This window comes from Buteo buteo, chromosome 22 (genome assembly GCF_964188355.1).
Source record: "Buteo buteo chromosome 22, bButBut1.hap1.1, whole genome shotgun sequence".
Taxonomy (NCBI): domain Eukaryota; kingdom Metazoa; phylum Chordata; class Aves; order Accipitriformes; family Accipitridae; genus Buteo; species Buteo buteo.
The window spans coordinates 14,687,833-14,706,963 of NC_134192.1; the positions used below are offsets into that span (position 1 = coordinate 14,687,833).

The 19,131-nt window shown below is 55.6% G+C and overlaps 1 protein-coding gene across 5 annotated transcripts in view; it reads right to left on the reverse strand.

The window, feature by feature from the left end:
- DLG3 (discs large MAGUK scaffold protein 3) overlaps window positions 1-18,888 on the reverse strand; it is an 80,870-nt gene extending 61,982 nt beyond the window's left edge. For all 5 annotated transcript variants that reach the window (XR_012653962.1, XR_012653961.1, XM_075054025.1 and 2 more), the window contains exons 1-4: window positions 18,712-18,888; window positions 16,455-16,586; window positions 9,108-9,256; window positions 7,323-7,478 (exon numbers count right to left, since the gene is read on the reverse strand). Coding sequence is in view for 3 of the 5 variants with exons in the window: in XM_075054025.1 (XP_074910126.1) it covers window positions 7,323-7,478; window positions 9,108-9,256; window positions 16,455-16,586; window positions 18,712-18,727 (453 nt within the window). In the remaining 2 variants the exon portion in view is untranslated. The remainder of the gene's footprint in view (window positions 1-7,322; window positions 7,479-9,107; window positions 9,257-16,454; window positions 16,587-18,711) is intronic.
- Window positions 18,889-19,131: the final 243 nt, after the last annotated feature.

The window sequence follows — 19,131 nt, forward strand, 5'->3', positions numbered from 1 at the left end:
GGATGATGTCAAGGGATGACGTGCCACTTCCCTCACCCTGGCTTCAGGGCTTGGTTTGGATATGGGATGGTCAAGTCCCAGGGACTGGATATCCACAGGGGCCAGAGCACACAGCTGGGTTGAGTTTCACCCCAAAGGAAGCCAGGCCATGAGCTCTGCCACCGAGCCACAGTGTGGTGAGAGCAGGCAGCTGGGAGAGCGGTTTCATCACCACACTCTTGTTCTTAACCAGAGCAGTAATGCGGGAGTGCTCCTACAGCGGCAGAGCCCCAAAGCTTACAAAATCTCCCTGCGGAAACCCCCTGTGAGATTCAGCTATGCAAAATCTATCACCGCACACAGGGGAAATAGCTGCGCCCTAAGTGCCAAGGGAGCGGGAATGAACAGTGTAGCAACGGGACTGCAACATGCTGGTGAAGCAGTGGGCACAGCTTGCCCCTGGCTTCAGCAACGAACCCAGCTCTAGGCCCAGCCTGGGTCTCCCCCTTGCACCGCAGAGCAGTACCCCCATGCTTGCTCTGCCGCGGCTCCTCCCACAGTCTGCTGTAGCCCGGGTTGCAAAATGATCTGGTCTACAAATACCCCTTAAAAGAGAGGGACAGCCTGGCAGGACATTGCCACGTTTCCTGGACATGTGCAGGTGGGAAGCTGGTTGTGATGCTGGGGAAGCGACGCCGGCCAGGCATGATGCTCTTCATGCCAGTGCTTTGGGCACAGACGCTAGTGTGCCTAAGCCGTGCCAGCCCTGAGAGCTATCTAGGCCACAGACCACAGGAGGCCTTTCCCTGAGCCTCAATACTTGGAACAGTTTTTAGGTGCAACGCCAGCAAGGCTCCTGCAAGGTGCTTTGTACCTGCAGGCTGCAGAGCTCTGGTGGGCGCTGCCCTGGAGCAAACCCTCACTTCCTGCAGCAGGGCATGAGGTTGGCTTGAAATGCTTGCGCTGCTGCAGCCACACGTGGTCTAACCCCCCACAGCAGGCAGAGCAAAGCAAGAGGAGGCAGCACACAGCAGAGAGCACCTTTCAAAGGGCTCACACTTGGATTCACAAGAGGGACGATTCCCAAACCCACACTCATCCACTATCCTCCTTCCACTGCAATTTCCCTACTAGTGCCGAGGATAATGGATCTCTCGCCGTAGCTTGATACTGATCCTTCTAAAGACTAAAAACCTTCATGAGCAGTTATTGTGGTTGCTCTATTTATAACAGTGCCGGTATTGCCTCTGCCACCAGAATCCTGATTTCCGTCCAGCCCAATGCCATTAAGATGCACTGACGTTCCCCCAGCTCCAGGGCTCCAGAAAAAAAGCAGCTGGCCTGCCAGGCTCTGCCTTCAAGCTTGGTTTGTTCCTTTAAAAAATGGTGAGGAGAGCCTGTTTGTTTTGCAGAAGTGCACCCAGATTTGTCCTCAGCCTCCTGAGATGCTGGGGTAGCTGCGAGGGGGAGCAGAGCATGGATAGGTGGAGGTCAGGGTGCCACATCCTGTGCTGTGGGCATGGAGGCTCTGCACTTTGAGAGCCTGGGTTGGTTTGTGCGATGAGAGATGGGCTCCAACATTTCATTTCAGTTGCAGCAGGAATGTGGTCAGTCACCCAACAAGGCAAAGCAGGAAAGAAGGGACCTGGGTGCTGCTGTGGGGACCCTGCACCAAGGCTGCACCAGCTTGTTTTGGAAACTTGGTGAGCAAAGCAGACAGACCCAGCAGGGCCAGTGTGGTATGATGCTCCTGGCCAAGGCACTGATGTGTGTGGCCCCTGTTCAGTCCCCATCCCACTGAGGTGCCTGTGAATGGTCTCAATTCTTGCTTCCAGAGCTATGCCTGAAACCCATCAACGTGAATCTCAGTGTGTGAGTCGCCCCAGCAGCTGTGCTCCCCTGGGGACGGGCAGACACGTGCACTAGACAGAGGCAAACAAAGCTAGAGCATGAATCCAGAGGGAGGATGGATGGACTCCAGACTTGTCTGGATGACTCTGGAGCGTGGCTGTCTGCGGGAGACTCCCCAAAGCCTCTCCCTTACTGTCCCCTTTCCACCACTGCACAGGGAGCACTGCATGCACTCACACCATCACAAAATAACTTCAAAACAGTGATGATGATGTGGATGAACAGACAGACCAATGGCCCTATGTCCAGCAAGGCTCTCCCATGCCGCACAGCCAGAAAAGCCTTGGGGTCTGCCAAGGATCTTCCTTTTGCTGCTGATTTTAGACAGAAAGTCCCCAAGTAGAGTAGGAACAGGTGGCCTTTGGTTTGACAGCCTGGTGGCTCTACTGGCTTCTTCATCCTTTGTTGAAGCTGTACATTGAACTGGGAGAACTGAGGTCTGAGCATCTCCCTGTTTATCTCCGCAGCAGGAATAGCAAGAGCCTCTAGTAAAGCTGAGGCCATTCAACCCCAAAATGTCCACTGAAGTGACAGCTTTTACTGACACAGCCTGTGCTGACCTCCCTTTGAGCAGCAGCATCCTTGGGACACAGACAGCCGGCTGCCCAGCCGGGTGTCCGTGCTGTGCAGGGCTGATGTACAGTTCAGTCTGAGTGCGTTACTGCAGACAGACACCCTCTTGGCTTCAGCACTTTGGCTTTTGAGTCTGCAATGTCGAAACACAGAACTGCTGGGGAGTGTTTGAATGCAGAGCCCTCAAGCGACCTCCGGGCACAAAGAGGCTCAGGTGACGGTGACAGGGGGGCTGCAGCCAGAGCCTCTGGGCTGTGGGTTGCTGCTTTTCTTCTCTGCTTCTCCTAAAATTAAACATGCTCTCAAAGGTGCATGTGGATGCAATGGGGAGGGGATATCCTTCTGGGAGCTGTTTGCTTCTCTGCTCTCATTGCTTGAGTGTTAGCCACTTCCCAGGATTTTGGGATCACAGGGTGGATGCTGCCAGGCTCAAGCTGCGATAAAGCAGTGGCCAGTCTGGCCTGCAGTGATGTCTTCTGCTGCCTGCCCAGCCAGCCCACAGAGAGGACACGGGGTAGCGGGGACAGCAGGGCATGTGCAACCAAGCAACCTCATGGGGGGCTTTTTGGGAGGGCTGCATTCATTGTCAGACATTCACCCTCATCAGGGACCCACTTAATTTCCCTGATGCTCCTTGCAATAGCAAACAGCTGCTTCGTGCTTCCACTCTCACACACCTTGCAGAGAAAATGAAGAGCGGTGGGGTTGCAGCCAGGGCAGGGGGGAGCTCGCATCAGGCATTTCTGCAGCCGAAGCATCCGCCACACGCCGGTCTCATCCCGACCTGCTGCAAGTGCCCAGAGCTCTAGAGCTGCTCCTGCCAGGCAAAGGGGCAGAGCATGGGAACGCCCTTCTCTTTGGCCAAAGGCAAATCAGGAAAGAGGAAAAAGCACTTGAGAGAAGGATGGGGAAAGCAGACAGCCGGTCGCCACGCTGGCGGCACAGCCTGCCTTTCTTTGCCAAATTCCCTGGGGAGCTCCACGAACCTTTTTGGCACTTGAGTTGTGGGTTATCGGGCAGACGGATGCATCTTCTTCAGTGGCAGGTGCAGCAGGGAGGGCTCCTAACAACCTGCCAGGGCATTTCTGCAGAGCTGGGCTGTGTCCTCCCTGGGACGCAGGGAGGGAAGGGGACATTTCTGGCCTCAGCCCAGCAGGACTGAAGCACAGCCTGCACCTGGCACGCTGTGGGCACGCTCTGCGGCGTCCCACACACCCACAGCCTGCGGGAGCGGCAGCACACCCTGCCAGCAAGGTTTCCTATTCACTGGTGATTTCAAAGTACGTGCAGAATGTCGGTCCTCTGAAGCAGTCTCGCACTCTCTCTCCATCACGTTAAGACCTGCTGTAGCTCAGTGTCAGCTGTTGGGCTAAGCAAGGACAGAGCTGTGGCGTTGGCGTCAGGCAGCGAAGCCTTGGCAGGCAGGAGGGAGAGAGGGAGGGATGCACGGGCAGGCGACCGTGGGAGGAGAGGCACCGCACCAGCGCGATGACAGGGATGAAGTCAGAGAGGCTACAGAGCCATGCTGGGAGGCAGGGGAGGGTGGCAGAGGAAGAGCAGCGCTTCCTCGCAGGCGCAGAGTTTCTGCTCATCAGCGGCATTGTTCATCTTTCATTTATCTTTACAGCTGGCTGCTCTCTGCTCCCTGCACAGAGGATGAGAACATCGTTTACTCAGAGAAGCAGCCTTCCTACCAGTCTGTGAGAGCAGGCAAGTGGCACCGGCCATGGGAGCATCCTCGTGGGTCTTCCCATTGCAGACGCACGCAAGCCCTGAGCAGCCTTGCTAAGGCCACCACAGGGCTCAGGGAAAGCTTGAAATGGAGGATTCAGCAAATAAAACCCCACAAACCCCAGATCTCAGGCAGGATTTGGCCTCTGAGTGCCTCAACAGGGCATTTCAGCTGGCCGAGTCACTTTGCTCTTGCCCTGTTGAAGGCTGAACATCCACTTTCCCATGGAGGGCTGGTTTCAGCCCACTAAGCCTCGCCATCAGGAAGCACATGTTGCTGCTGTCTTTACTGGTCCCACTTCCTTTGCAGCAGTCATTTGCACACTGCAGGGCCACTTGAGTGCACACAAGTCCTTGCCAGCAGACAGAAAATTTCCTGTTCCTGGAAGCATTTGTGCGGAGAGGCAATTTATTTCTCATGCGTCTTCCTGGCTAAAGCAGGTTACGGTGGCTTTTGCTCTACTATCACTGCCAGGGAGAGCTGCAGGCAGGGGAGAGGACAAAGCCAGGACTACAGAAAACTTATTCACATTGATGGATGCAATAAGAGAATTGCACTTACTTCCAGCAGGACAAGCCAGTTCATCGTCTTGCCTTTTACCAGTGGCAGGGTGTCCGCTAGAGCTCTTGTTCCTGGGCTGATAGCACCAGGAGGGCAGCTGCTTTGCCCTGCAGCTGGTGCTGTCTTGCCCTAGCATTAAACATCACCCATTATAAATGTTTCCCCAGTTCTTCCAAGTGCCATTTGCCATCTCAAGTGTTTTCCTGAAACCCACTTTGGAAATGTCAGTGGCAAAAAGCACGCACCGAAGGTTGGGAAGCAAGAAGTCACTGTGGAGGTGGGCAGGAGCTGGGTCTGTAGGTGTTATCCAGCCCCAATGCAGTCCTGCACACTGCAGATGTTGAGAACCGACACGGGGAGTGATGCTGGGCAGGAGCTGAGGTGTCCTCAGTGCCTTCATGCAGGAGCGAGGGATGCAAAGCAGGGCCCGTGCTGTGGTCCATTGGCACAGCCCGCACCCAGGCATGGCCGATCCCATGTCATGGTCTGGATCACTGACATGGGGCAGTGCTGGAAATGCTCCCGCTCTGCTGGGGCAAGGCCTGTGCTCAGCGATGAAGATGACATCTCAGGGAACATGCTCACTGCTGTGTCAGAGGCCCCTGTATCCCAGCATGGGGGCTGCTGCAGAGAAGCAGTGCTGGAGCCTGCAAGTCTCCAGCACTGCTTGGTCCCAGTTTCCAGGAAAGCTGCTGGGTCTCCACAGAAAGCTGAGTTTCAGGCAGGACTACGGGCATGGCTAAGCCCAGCACTGAACACTACCACCCTGATGTTTTTTCCCCTCCAGGTCCCTGCTTTGCCTGTGGCCAGGCTGTGACGTGGCCATCCTCTGGGATGAAAGAGGCTGCAGATGAGAGAGCCCTGCCAGAGCACAGCCTTCCCAGAGCCCTGTCCTGCCCACCCGGGTCCCCATTGCCCCCTCCCTCTTGGGGCAGTGATGCCCTGCTCCAGGCTGGCAGCTGTGGTCCCTGCGGATGGGTGACCCCAAAAGCGCCAGCGCTTGTCAATGAGGACTGGCTCCTGACCCATACCAACACAGGCTAGGAAAGGAGGAGGCTGAAAATAAAAAAAGCTTCAGAAAAGAATGACAGGAATTATTTCAGGGCTGGAACAACCTGCCTCACACTGAGTGAGTGAAGAAGCCAATCTGTTTAGTTTATCTAAGGGAAAGTTAAGAGGGAACTTAGATGCATCTATAAATACCTACATGTTGGGAACATTTCTGATTGCCATGGTCCTTTATCCTAGCAAACAAAGGCAGCAAAATTTCCTGGGGCTGGGAGCTAAAGCGAGAGAAATCCAGGCTCACAGCAAAGTGCAGATTTTTAATGGGAAGGATAAATAACCATCAGGCCAGCCAGGCTATGGACACAGCAGATTCCCCGTTGCATGAAGTTTTAAAATCAAAGCTAGGTGGCTGCTGCTAAAGGAGACATTGCAACTCAGCCAGACATTTGGGGCTAGATGCAAGAGCTGCTGCACTCCACAGCCTGGGACAGTTAGGAGGAAAATCCCTTAAGATCTGACTGTTCCTGACTGATCATGCTCTCAGCCCTCCTGGGTTTTGCCCCATGACTCCCCCATCTGCAGTTGTGGTTCCCTCCCACTGGTGAATAGAGACCAGCAGCTGAGCTCATCCTCCTGTCGTGTTCAGAAAACCACCATCCCGCCCTTCCAAAACTGGTAAAGATTTGGTGAATGTTTGAAAATGTAGAGAGTAGCAAGAGGAAAAGGAGAAATTAAACAGTAAGGGAAAAAAATGGGGCATTACCCATTTTATTGCAGTCCAGAATAAGAAGGGAAACATTTAAAAAGGAGAGAAAAGAAGCAGTGCAATTTTCTTATATAAAATATTTTGGAAGAAGACTTTGACTTAGTAAACAAGCATTATTTCAAACTATGCCAAGGAAAACAACATTTTTATATCATTTTAAATCTGCAGTGAGCTCCATCCATCCTGGCCACTTCATCCCTCCCAAAAGTGCATTTTGCCCTTCACTTGTCCCTAAAACTCCCCTCAAACATGTAGCCCAAACGATGCACTCGCACCAGGAGGAAGCTGAGATTTACGATGCACATCCAAATAAACGGCGTTTCCAAGTAAATAAGACAGCAGAGAAAAGCTCCCGGTAAGCTGAGGAATGGACCTGCCATTTAAGAGCTCAGAGAAAAAAATACGGAAATCTGCAATGTGGGAGTGTGCCAGCGCTGGGGGCGAGGGGGACAGGGCTGGGAGGATTTCCAGCTCCACGCAGCCTCTTTATTTCTGCACCATATCCACCTGCCCTCCAAGACCCGAGGGCTGACACCGGGCCACGGTAAAGGCTAACGCGAGGGGATGATTTTGGTGTTGTCTAGCCCCCGGCACAGGTGACTGCTAGATTTCCTAGCCAGAGCATCACCAGAATAGCCATGAGGAAACACTGCCAGCCCCGGGGGAGGAAAACACCTCCCCGGCACCGTCCCTGCGGTGCTACGGGCACATGGCACCAGTGCTGTCCCCTCAGTGCCAGCTGCCATCCGGGCTGGTAGGGTGGGACACGGCGTGGGGTGTACGGAGGCTCACCTGGGGCAGGGTGCTGCGAGAGCCAAGCACCAGGCTGCAGACACTGGCTGGTGCCTCCGTCCTCCGTGCCGTCACCCTCACCAGCCGCGGCGGCGTCCCCGGCGTGCTGTCCCCAGCCCCTGCGGGAAGCCTCCGCTCACCGTCCCGGGACGGATCCTGAAACAAGACAGGGGGTACATGCAGGTAGGGCAGGCCAGCTGCCTCGAGACCCCACCACCACTTCTGGATAGGCCAAAATGAGCTTGCCCACATGCAAGGGGCTCATACTGCCTTTGGTAAGCATCCCATTGCCCATGACAGCCTGCCCCAGCACAGGCTCCATGGGCAGCAGGGTCACTGCAGGCAACGGTGGAGGCTTGCAGGCAGGGGCCTCTGGGGCTGTGCTGCTGCTGGTGGGGGCAGCTCCCTGTTGCATTTCATGTTTCAGAGGATGTCTCAAACACATTTTTTTGGACAAAGGAGGAGAGATTTGGGCTTGGGCTGTGTTCGGTGCAGGGAAGCCCTGAGACCGGCTGCTTTGCTCATCCCCCCTGCATGCAGGGCACTGCGGGGGGAGTAGAGTGCACCTCACGCCAGCTGCACCAGGCCCACGGCTGCTTCCCCACTTGTTTCCACATTGATTTTTAAATGCCCTTATTGACTGTCACATCTACTTGGGGCCCCATGCACTGGCCTGGCCAAAAAGACCAGTGGCTGTTGCCAGCAGACCTCACCGGTGGGTAGATCAAGGCTACAGGAGACCCCAAAAAAACCAAAGCAGGATCCCACTGCATATGGTGTAAGACCACTAAAAATTTGTTCATAAACACAGACTGGATCTGCAGGTTTACCTCTAACTAGAGGGACTGTCAATGTCAAGGGGTCAAGAAAAAAATGGAACTAAAATGGTTCCTGAGTCAGAGGGACACAGATATTTCCTGCACTGATTGTGGGCAGTTTTGTCCCCCCTGTTCTTGATGATCAAACTCCTTTAAAGCGCACCTCCTTAGGAGACATCGTTCAGCTTCATCATCCCTGCGTGCCACTCAAATTTGGCGTCCCCACAGGTATATGATGGGAAGCCAATTCAGCCTGTGAGGCTGAAATACTGTGTTTATCTGATAGGATTATTTCAGTGAAAGGAGGAATCCCTGAATTTTTGCATTTCAGCATGGATGTTTCTGTATCCCCAGTTCAGGGGGATCCCACTGCATCCCTTGGCAGGGCACGAGACAGTGAGAGGGGGACGCAAAGAGGGTCTGCAAAGGCACCAGGCAATTTTATTTACCTTGGTGCCTTTGAGATAATTGAGACCCTATTGCTCAATTCCTGCCTCCCCGCCTGGTGCTGTATCTTTTAAAAGGCTGTTGAAAATTCAAGAGAATGCAAGTAAGAGAGACAGAAGTTATGTGAGAGCTAGGAAAAAAATCCTGAAAAGGGAAACTTGAAAGACTCAACCTACTTCACTTATTAAAAGCAGCCTGCAAAGTGGCTAGATCATCAGAGGGCTGAAACGCCTCCATGGGAGACAGCGTCAGACGGGAGCAACTAATCCAGCTGCAACAGCAGAGCAGGAACCAGAGTGGAGCTGAAGCTATTTGCATTAGGAGTAATTCAATTAACACTTGTGAACCAGACAAGTTGCCTCATTAATGAGACATGCCATGACAGGGGAGGTGTGGAAACATGCTGGGTGTGAGCTGGCTGGGCTGCAGTGGTCAGCAGCCTCCCGCGCCGCCTGCCTCCCCCTCGGTGCAGGAGTGTGCAAGGTCTGGCCCCACAGCATCGTGCCGGAGCGACTCTTACCTCAGGTAGGTTTTGGGGCTCTCCGGGTGTGACTGCAGAGCTGGGGTCACTGGCCCCATGCTGCTGCCTGGCTGTGCTGCGACATGCGTCCAGGCTGGGAGGCTGCAGGGGTGCAGAGCGCAGCGTGAAATCGTAGAATTCATGGATATCTGCAAAACAGCACGAGAAACATCCACAGGACCGGGGAGGCAGCCTGGTGCCAGCATCCTGCATGCGGCACAGCACCTGTGCCCACTCATGCTGCCCCCAGAGCATCATAATTCTGAGCCCTCTGTGAGAGGCTGGCACCTGGGTGATGAGCTGGGGCAGGGCTCTGCTGGCTCCCCACCCTTGCTGCGCTGCCCATGATGACCCTCCTCAAGACAAGAGCTATAGTGGGGTGCCTGGCTCAGTGCACAGTGCCCCATGGCTCAGGAAGGCATGGGCATTTCCACGGAGCAATGACCACATGCTCCATGGGGACTAAGAGCAAACCGTGTTCAGCAGTGTCAATCTGAAACTCACCCCATCCCGCTCTCCTCCAGGCTGTGCCAGCCCCATGTGTGGTCCCATGTCCCTTCTGCTCCGAGAAGCCTCCTGCGCCAGGCAGCCCCTGCCTACCTGCCTGCCCTGACGCCGCCAGGCTTTTCCCTCCCCATCACTGGTCCCCAGTGCCCCTGGCCTGTGGAGGGGCTCCCTTCCCATGGGGACAGGCAGGGAGAGCACAGGGCACTAGGAGAGCAGGCTCACGGTGTACAAGCTCTAAAGCTGATGACTACAGCTGTGTTACCTCCAGCTCCTTCCCCAATAAATTCCCTCTTCCCACCTGGCATGATACTACCTGTGCATTGCCACAAGCAGATCCTGGATATCCTCACTCTGGGCTCCAAGGACCTGAGCTTGCTGCTGTACATCATAGTGGCTCCAGAGAGAGGCATGAGAATGGGGTGTCCCAGCTCTCGCCGCTCCAGAGACAGTTACGGGATGACAGCAGGACCTGATGCCAGCTGCTGCCCGGGTGTAGCTCCAGAGGGGCTGTGGGAGCCCAGACCCTCTCCTACTCCTACCAGGAGCATTTTACCCTCTCCCAGTCACAGGTGGAGGATTGCAGGGAGCAGCAGGGCTGCAGTGGGCTTCGCTCCTCCCTAAGGAAGCCCCCACTGCTGCACACTCAGGTACCTGCTGGCCCCCAGCTCAACTCCAGAGCCAGGTCAGACATGGACCTCCAGATCCATTGCCTCCATAGGAGCAACAAAAGCCAATATACCCATTGCAGAAGTTTTTAATTTCAGAAAGTGAACTACGTCGAAAGTGGGAAACTTTTTTACGAAGAAACTGAAAGGGGTAACAAAGAGGGTAAAACATTTGTGGGAGGCACTGAGCCTATTTAGAGAGACCCCACCGGGACATCAGAGCAAACGGACAGTGCCTGGCTGGAGGATACTGTAAAGGCAAAAGGGAGGAAAGCAAGGCTGGACTGCAGGGAAAGGGAAGCTATTAAAAGTGAGAAGACATTCATCTAAACAGCTGAAGCTGCGTGCAAATGAGAAAACCAGAAAGGATGGTAAATGCTGCCAGGTTAAAGGTAAAGCTCCAAAAGGTCGGCCAAAAAAGTTTTGTAAACGCCTTGCAAAATGCATAAAAAAAAGTAATAAATCCCTTCAAGCACCTGGGAAACAGGAAGCCTGGTGGAGTCGGCAGGGCCAAAAAGTCACAGCAGCATAAACAAGCACTTGGAGCGGGGAAAGATACAGTGGGAACCTGAGTTCATTTTCTGTACCTGTGTCTGCTGCAGAGGAGGCTGGAGAGCCCCTCTTCTGTGACCAACCCCAAGGGCAAGCAGTGGGTCTCAGCTCGAGGGGGCTGTGGCCATTCCCCTGGCACTCCCTAGGAGCTCAGGGATGAAGTGGCTGCGCCAGCCCTTCAGTGTGCAATTTCTCACCTGAAACTATGCCACACTGAGACATCACAGGGTATTAAATGCCCACTTTATAAAGATTTCCAGAGGAAATCTGGTGAGTACTGGGCAGTGTAAGCAGGGACATGCTGAGCACTGCCCGATGCTTTTTCCCAGGGAGGCTTTCACAAAGCAGAATTGCACCCCCAGACACAAGTCCCCATTCTCTCCCTGTGCTTAACCATACGCCCATGCACCACAGCGGCACATCCATGTTGCATATGGGACAGGGAGCAGCATTGATCCCCATCATCCAGCTCCTAGGGGCTGCCTGGTGACCTACAAGCCACAGGGAAAAAGCTGCTATAAATCTCGGCTGCAAGCAGAACAGCTTTGTGCCCACAGGGAGCACAGCCAGGCCATGTGGCTGCCCGAGTCCGGGGAGCACCGTCCCACTCCCCAGTGTCGATGCTGCCTTTGGAGCTACTGCTTCACGCTGCATTGTTGCCAGGGTCTGTCCTGTGCCCTGGGAGAAATGGGGCAGCCAGCAACAATGGGAAGAGCGGGAGTCCCCAGATCCACCCACCGCACCTGGGGCATCCGCTCCACAGTGCCCCAGGTGCCGAGTGCACTGCTGGCAGCCCCCAAAGCCCTCCCAAATCAGACATGAGGTCACAGCAAGCAGTCATTGCACAGCCAGACAAATGGGACTTTGTTTTTGTGCAAAAACATCTCTCCCTCTGGTTATAAAAATAATCATTGCGTAACAGGATAGCAGGAGCTCCTGGCTGCATGGATTACGCTTGGAACACACAAAACTTCACAAAAATGAAAACAGGGTTTGAACAGCCCTGTCGTGAGGATGCACCACTGCCAGCGTCCCCGTTTGTCACCCATCTGCTGCAGGAACGCAGCCTTGGGCAGCCAAGCTGGCAAGGCGCCTTATGGAGTGGGAAGCTTGACCTCCAAAGCAGCCGCTCTCCACCTCCGAAACCCTCGGCCCATTTTAGATGCTTGCCAGGAGAGGGAATCGCTGTTGGGACCATGATCAGAGGAGTTTCAGGACTGTGGGATGTGGTTCAGGCAGTGAAGGGTGTGGCCATGACATTTTAGAAGACATGCATGTGGCATTAAAGGTAATTTAAATATATGCTCATTTCCTTCATTTCTTATGGGCATCACAAGTTGCACACAAGTCTGCCTCACCTGCACACTTTAAGAGCAGCACTACCTGAAAAGCCTCAGTAAGAAGACATTGTGGTAGCAAAAGATGATGCTGCATGTTCTGTCTTATAGCCCAATTTCTGCTTGATGACAGTGTAAATCCACTCTGGATCTAATAAGGAAGAGTAACTCAAGATTTACAGAGATTAGAACTTGTCTATCAATTTCCTCCTGGGATCAATATGTCAAATAAATGTCATTAAATATTTCTATAGCACCAGCACCTGAGGGCTAACGCAGCACCCTTGTGCCAGCCAGTGCACTTCCAGAAAATGACATTTCTTCCCCAATGCATGCACCATCATCAGCTGCATCACCACAGATTTACCCCAAGCCTCGCACCAGCCTCCCAGCCATGGCCCCACTGCTGTAGGGAGGATTCACACCTATGGCAACCACAGCAGATCTTTCAAGCAAGCTATGAATTTCCATCCTTGGCTATAGGCTAATTTGCAAGAGGAGGAGTCCTCAGGGCTGTGAATCCTACAGATTCCTCTAGTTTTCCACCCTGGCTCCTGCAGCCACCTGGTGAAGCCGCAACCGCCATCCCCAGCAGTGCTGCTGGAGAGCTGATGTCCTGGCTGGAGTTTTGCATCCAGGGAAGTACCACAGGTCGGCAACAGCCTGCCTCTCCTCATGCCTCCGCAGCAGCAGGGCTCTCAGGGAGGAATCTTTTTTGGGGTAAGAGGAGCTGCAAGGGAGGGTTGGGGGCCCGAGCAGCTGATAGGACCTCGTTGGGGTCTGCATCAGCCACTGCTCAGGCACAGGAGAGGAGCCGAGCCCCAAAGGGCTTTTGGGAGGAGTGCTGCCCTTTGGGCTGCTGGCAGCCAGGGTGGCTGAGCGCACACAAACCCTGACTATCCACCCAGCTTCGCCCGCTGCAAAGGGCACAACGGGCCCTTTCAGCCCTGGTTCCGGGAAGGAAAGGTCAGGGAGCTGCTTCTGCGTGCGAGCCCCTTCCTGCCCGGTGACACAAGATGAGGCCAAGCATCTCCCCAAGGGGCTCCGGGGAGCAGAGGGAAAGCAGGGCCATGATCGCTCCAGCCCAGCCACAGCGTCCCTGAGTGCAGGCTCCTCGAGCGCCCGTTTGCCGGGCTGTTTCCCTGCAAATCACGCGCTTGGCTCCATGGCCTCAGACGCAGGGAGAGAGGGGCCAGGAGGAGGGAGCCAGCACAGCCTGTTTTCCCTCTGCGCAGCCAAGGAATTTCTTTTGTGCGGAGCAGGGGTTGGCGCATTCCAGCGCAGAGCAGCTCCCGCATCACTGCGCTGCGCTGAGCCAGCTGTCGTGGCACCCACTGGGGCAGGAACCGTCCTGGCAGAGTCAGCATGCCCCAGGGCATGGGCAGCTCCTGGGAGAGGGAGTTGAGTCTGGCACGGCGGTCACAAGGATTTAAGGGGCTGGGCTGTGCTCAGAGGAGTCTGGCAGAAAACGGTGCACGTGCAGAGCAACACTGGGCATGTTCACAGAGACAGATACATCCAGCCCTGGACATCACACAGGCTTTATCTGAACATCCCAACAGATCATATCCTGGAGCTGGGAAAACTGAGGCCTCTGGGGTCCACAAAACAGCTTATTCTTAAAAAAAAGAGGCATATGGGAAGCCATATCCCTGGCATTTTTCATGTGGACCAACTTGGAAAACTCCATGATGTTTGGCACTTCTCGTATCTCTACTATCATTAATGCATTTTGGTGTTCAAACTCAAGCCGGCCAATGCATGCCTTAAGAGAGCATTTCCTGTAGGAGCATGCGATCTGAGGACAGGGATGTACCATGCTCATGCATTTGTGTTCCCCAAGGGTTGAAAAAAAAGCAGGCCCATATTGCTGAAAGGCTGCAAGAGGAGGCAGCTCTGAAGGCTGAGACCCCTCTGGAGCCAGAAGCACCTGGCATGGCATGGGGCAGTGAGATGGGAGCCTCTGCATGGGGAGGTATACCCGCTGCTCTCCTGCAAATCCTCTTCCCTCACATAAACTCTGAACCAACTCTGTGACTCCAAACAAACTTCAGAGAGACACAGCAGCCCACTGGGAAAAAGGGTGTGTGTGTGAAAAGCAAATAAAATAGAAATGCTCCACCACCCTCCCAGAGCTGTCACCGTGCTCCAGCAGGTCTGGACTATGGGCACCAAGTGACCCCACTGCATGCCAGCTGTGTGCAGGCACAGCGAGCACACAGCCAGACACAGCATCACACGTGTCCATGCAGGGATGGAGAAATTCACAAACCCACATTCCGGGGGGGGGCGGAAGTAATTAATGCAAATTCCTAGTTAGGTAAACACATCTAGAGAAAGCTCGCTCTGGCACGGGGAACTAATATCCTGTTAAACCACTTGAAAAGGTCACCAGCAATCAAGTGACACTCCCTCGTGCCAGTGTTGACAGGACACCAAGACAGACGGCTTAGAGCAGGGAGCTGGGAAGTCTGTGCAGCGTCCGCGTGCCAGCGTGCAAATCGCAGCCAGCTCGGTGTGCATGTGGACGTGCTCTCTCTAGCCACACTCTCTCCAGAACACTTTTGCACTAATATGAACAGCCCTGGGCTTTGGGAAAGCTGCTTCACTGCCTTCACACAGCCCCAGGGAGGGCTGTGGGAGCACACAAAAGCAGCCAGAGGTATTGGGCTTGTGGCAGGTTTGCCAAGGCAATCACAGCCCTGCTGGGGACCACCACCTCCAGCGTGGGGCTAACCGTGAGCTGAGGACCATTTTTGAGAGCAGGTTGTATAAATGAAGAGGCAAGAAAAGAGATGCATGCTGGTTCCTTCGGCATGGGGGTTCACTGCCCCCAGAAGCCCTCCCTTGCCATGTGTCTGCTGCCAATGGCGCACATGTCCCAGTGCAGGCCCTGCACAAGGACACAGGCTGAAAGCCTCCAGGTGATGCTCCAACAGCAAGAACAAGGAAAGGAGAGAATATCTATCTCAGGACACCGTGCTTATCCCATAGTTGTATTTCGTTTTCAAAGGATAACCTGAAGCACAGAGTTGCTGCTGGCAACTTGGGGCCCTGTGGGCACAGAAATGGGTCTCTGGCTGCAGAAGTGCGAAGAAAAGATGAAAGCTGCCAAGAGAGGAGAGCAATGGTGAGGGAGAGTGCCAGGGCTGAGATAGCCTTGGGTCAAAACTGAGAATGAGGCACAGACCATGCATGGAGCTCTGCACCCCGGGGCCCGGGTCCTCCTCTGGGATGCAGAGCTTCTGGGGTGCTTTCCCTCCCTTCCCAGCAGGGAAACTTGGCTTCTCTCCCAGGACACCCGGGAACAAAAACTGCCAAGGCTGCGCATGCTTCCCCAAGCCCCACAGCAAGTGGGACTTAAGGAGAGGAGCTGAGAGGGAGCTCCTGCCCCTCTCGGCACACTGCAGCTTCTGCAAATGGTTCTCTGGGATTACCTTCAAAATTAGTGCCCTAAGTGAACCTGCACAGCCAGGATCTGCTCTGCTCTGGCAGGAAATGGAGCCGACCAACTTCAGAGCCCAAACCCATCAAATTTTGTTTTTCTAAAAAAAAATACTTTGCAGAGAAAGTGCATTTTCAAATGACCTTGTTCACTAAGATAGCTGCGCATCTTGCACGGAGAAGCTGTGTAGTCCGGCAAGACTCCAGCTCTGTTTGCGTAAATCCACATACAGAACTTTACATTGTGCTCAAAATGGCCTTTTCTGGTGCCCAGCCCCAAGACGAGCCTCGCTGTCAAGTCCGTTTCTTGTGTGAAATGGAGCTGCTTGCACAGTGTGTTACTTGCAAGTGCTCATGGATCTAAGCATAAGAAAGGCCAGGATACCCCAAAAGGAGCTGGGTATGTGTGGATTCTCTCTCAAAGATAGAAAAATTTAGTTTCCCTTCGGGTCGGCAGAAGGAATAGAAAGTAGCAGGTCGTGATGAAGCTGAGGGGCACAGGGAAGAGCGAGGCCCTGTGGCGGGGTGTCCTTGGTACAGCAGCAGAGCTGGAAACCAGCAGTGGCTGCAGACACACCACGCCTGCACTGTGCAGAGGGTGCTCACAGCATTGCAGCAGCCTTTAGTGGGTGCTGGATAGCTCTGGCATAGCCTGATGAAGAAGGCTTTACCCCTTGTCCACAATCACCCAACTGAGGAATCCTGTTCATGTCATGACCACCCAGCAAACTGCAGCTCCAACCCCCAGTATCTCCTGCCCAAGCCCTGCTCTCCCACAGGATTAGGCCCCCAGGAGAGCCCGCTGACCACAAAGCCCCAAGGACCACAAGGCAGGGGCTTACCCAGCAGAGCCTGGAAGAGTTCACTTTGGAAGATGTGCGAGACTTTTCCAATGGAGGCTTTTAGCTCCTGCTCCTCCGGGGACCGCAGGGTGCTTTGATATCTGGTCAGAATTTCCACTGCCCGTTCAGTGTCTGCAGAGATGACACAGGAGTAACAAGGCATTAACACCGAAGGATGGACAGACATTGTCAGGGAAGGTGTGAGTGCAGCCTTGGAGTGGTGCAAAGGGCTCACCTGGATAATGCCTCAAGCTGCCTTCCAGCTCTGTTTTTTTTAAGAGTCAGACAGCCACAAAAGCAGCCTCCTTACACTAACCCTGCTGTGAGGTGCAGAGGGGCCACAGCAGAGATCAAGGCAGGGGCTGGAGGAGGGGTGGTTCTGCCTGCTGGCCCTCCTGAACTGTGAAAATCAGGGGCTAAACCCAGGTTGACTCAGCTCTGAACCCCATGGCACTGGTCAGCCTGTGCACCTCTGCCACCTCCCAGGCAGAGAAGCCATTCAGGAGCTGGACACGTCCTGGTTGCACAGGGCTATGAGTACTACCGCAGGAGCTGCAGTCTCCCACGCGTGGCCAGATGGCTGCAGCAAAGCTGAGCGTAGCCTCACTCATGTAATGCAAGATATTGCAAACCGCAGCTATACGTATAGCAAAACTTGGGTTTCTGCAGGGTGAAGTGTACGAATTGCTTCACGCAAGCAGCCTTGGGTGAGCAGGCAACACGGTGGGAAAGGAACAGGATGTCGTGGGTTCAGGGAAGGAGGGGTGCTGGAGACCGCCATGAAGCAATGCTTTGGTTAAAGACTGGGCTCACCATAGCTGTGAGACAACCTTGGACCTAAAATAGTGTAGCTGTGAGCTCTCTGTGCCAGGACACCTCTATGCTTCTCTGGGCAGATGTCCAGAGCTGCCAGTCCAGCTCCAGCCCCAGAAGGGACCCATCCCTCAGGAGGGTGGGGAGCTCCCATGGACCTTGAGCCCATCCCAGCACTATCAGTGAATATTTCCCTTTGTCACCCAGGCAGCCCACAGACAAAGAGTGTCTGTGTGAGGAGGCGGGGGAGCTGTTCCGCCACTGCTGGGGACTCGTCTTTTAACCCAGGAACTCATGCAGAAAGGATGACCCTGCTCATCCCAGGGCTCTCGGCGGGGAATTCAGGTCATGGAACAAGGAGGCCTGTGTCTGCTAGGGTGCATACCACCTGCTGTACCCGCTCGCCCGGCCGGCTCCCCTCCTGGCTCCTCCTCGGCTGAAAAAAGAAGGGGGGTCCTGCCTGTGTCACTGGTCCACACTGACTCATCTTGGGAGCAGAACAGAGAAAGGAGCCTGGGGAGGCATGAATACCTCCTGCTCAGAGCTGGGCTCCCTGCTGGCTCCAGGAAAAGCAGAGAATTCCCCAAGCTCCAGACTTATTTGGCTTTATGGGCATCCCAGCCCTGTGTTATCACTAAGGGCTTCCTTTTCTGCAGGATCAGACAGTGGTTTCAGACACTGCCCAGCATCCTGCGAGCAGGGTTGAGTCATCTCTGCCTGGTCATTCCTGACCTTAACAGCAGAAGCTAAAGGAAGCAGGTGGAGAACAGGGACCACCTCACCATGACACAAATAACTGTAAATGTGGTGTTAACATCCCACCCCAGTCCAGGCTGCACAGAAAGAGTGGCATGCACCCTATGTTGACCCCTGTGCTCCTGGCCACCAGCACTGGGTGACAGCCAGCTGCAGCAGGGGAGCGCTGGCCCTGGACCACCACCCCCAGGGAAGTCCTGTGCCCCCAGCACAGGGGAGAGACCAGAGGACCCTACCTGCAGCACCAAAGAGCACATGGTGTCCAGGGCCAATCTCGCCCTGCCTCAAGGTGCAAATCCCACTTACAGGAGATCCTTCCTCGCAGAGCCCACACCCCCACACCTGCCCTCCCCACGGCACCCAAGGGTGCCGCAGGCAACAGCGTCCTACGGCCACCCGTTCCAAGCCACGGTGGCACGAGGACGTGTCCCACAGCCCGGGGAGGGCACGAAGCCAGGGCACCCCGTCCTCCGGTCTCAGCCCCGGGGCTGCGCCGGGCAGGGCCGCCCGGCTCCGTGGCGGGGAGAGCGGGAAGGAGGGCGCGAGCAGCCCGGCAGGAGCGCGGGGCACCGGGCGCAACCCCGGTGCCGGTACCGGCAGGGCAGACACTTGTTGAGCGCGGTGGGCCGCGGCGCCCGGCGCCGCGGGCAGAGCACGGCAGGGCAGGGCACGGCAGGGCGCTCCTTACCTTCCCGGCGGATCATCGCTCCGCCGTGGCCGGCGGCCGCTCCGGTCGGTGCCAGCCCGCGAGCGGCCGAGCCGCCGCCCGCCCCGCCCCGCGGGAACCGGCCGAGGAGCCGCCCCCGCCCGCCTCCCGCCGGCGCCGCCTCCGGGAGCGCCTCGACACCCGGAGCGCGCCCGCAGCCGGGCGCACCCCGCGGCTCTGCCCCGGGGCGCGGCTGCTCGGAGCCCGCCGGGCCGGCTCGGCGTGCGCGCCCCGCCCCGGGAACCCCGGCGGGCACGCCCGGCGCGGCCTCCCCTCCCTCCCCGCTGCGGAGGGCCCGGCCCGGAGGAGCCGCTCGGCCCCCGGCACCGCTTCCCCGCGCTGTCACTAGATGGCACGGACGCGCCGCGGATCGCCGCCTGCCCCGGGCCGGCACCGGCTGCG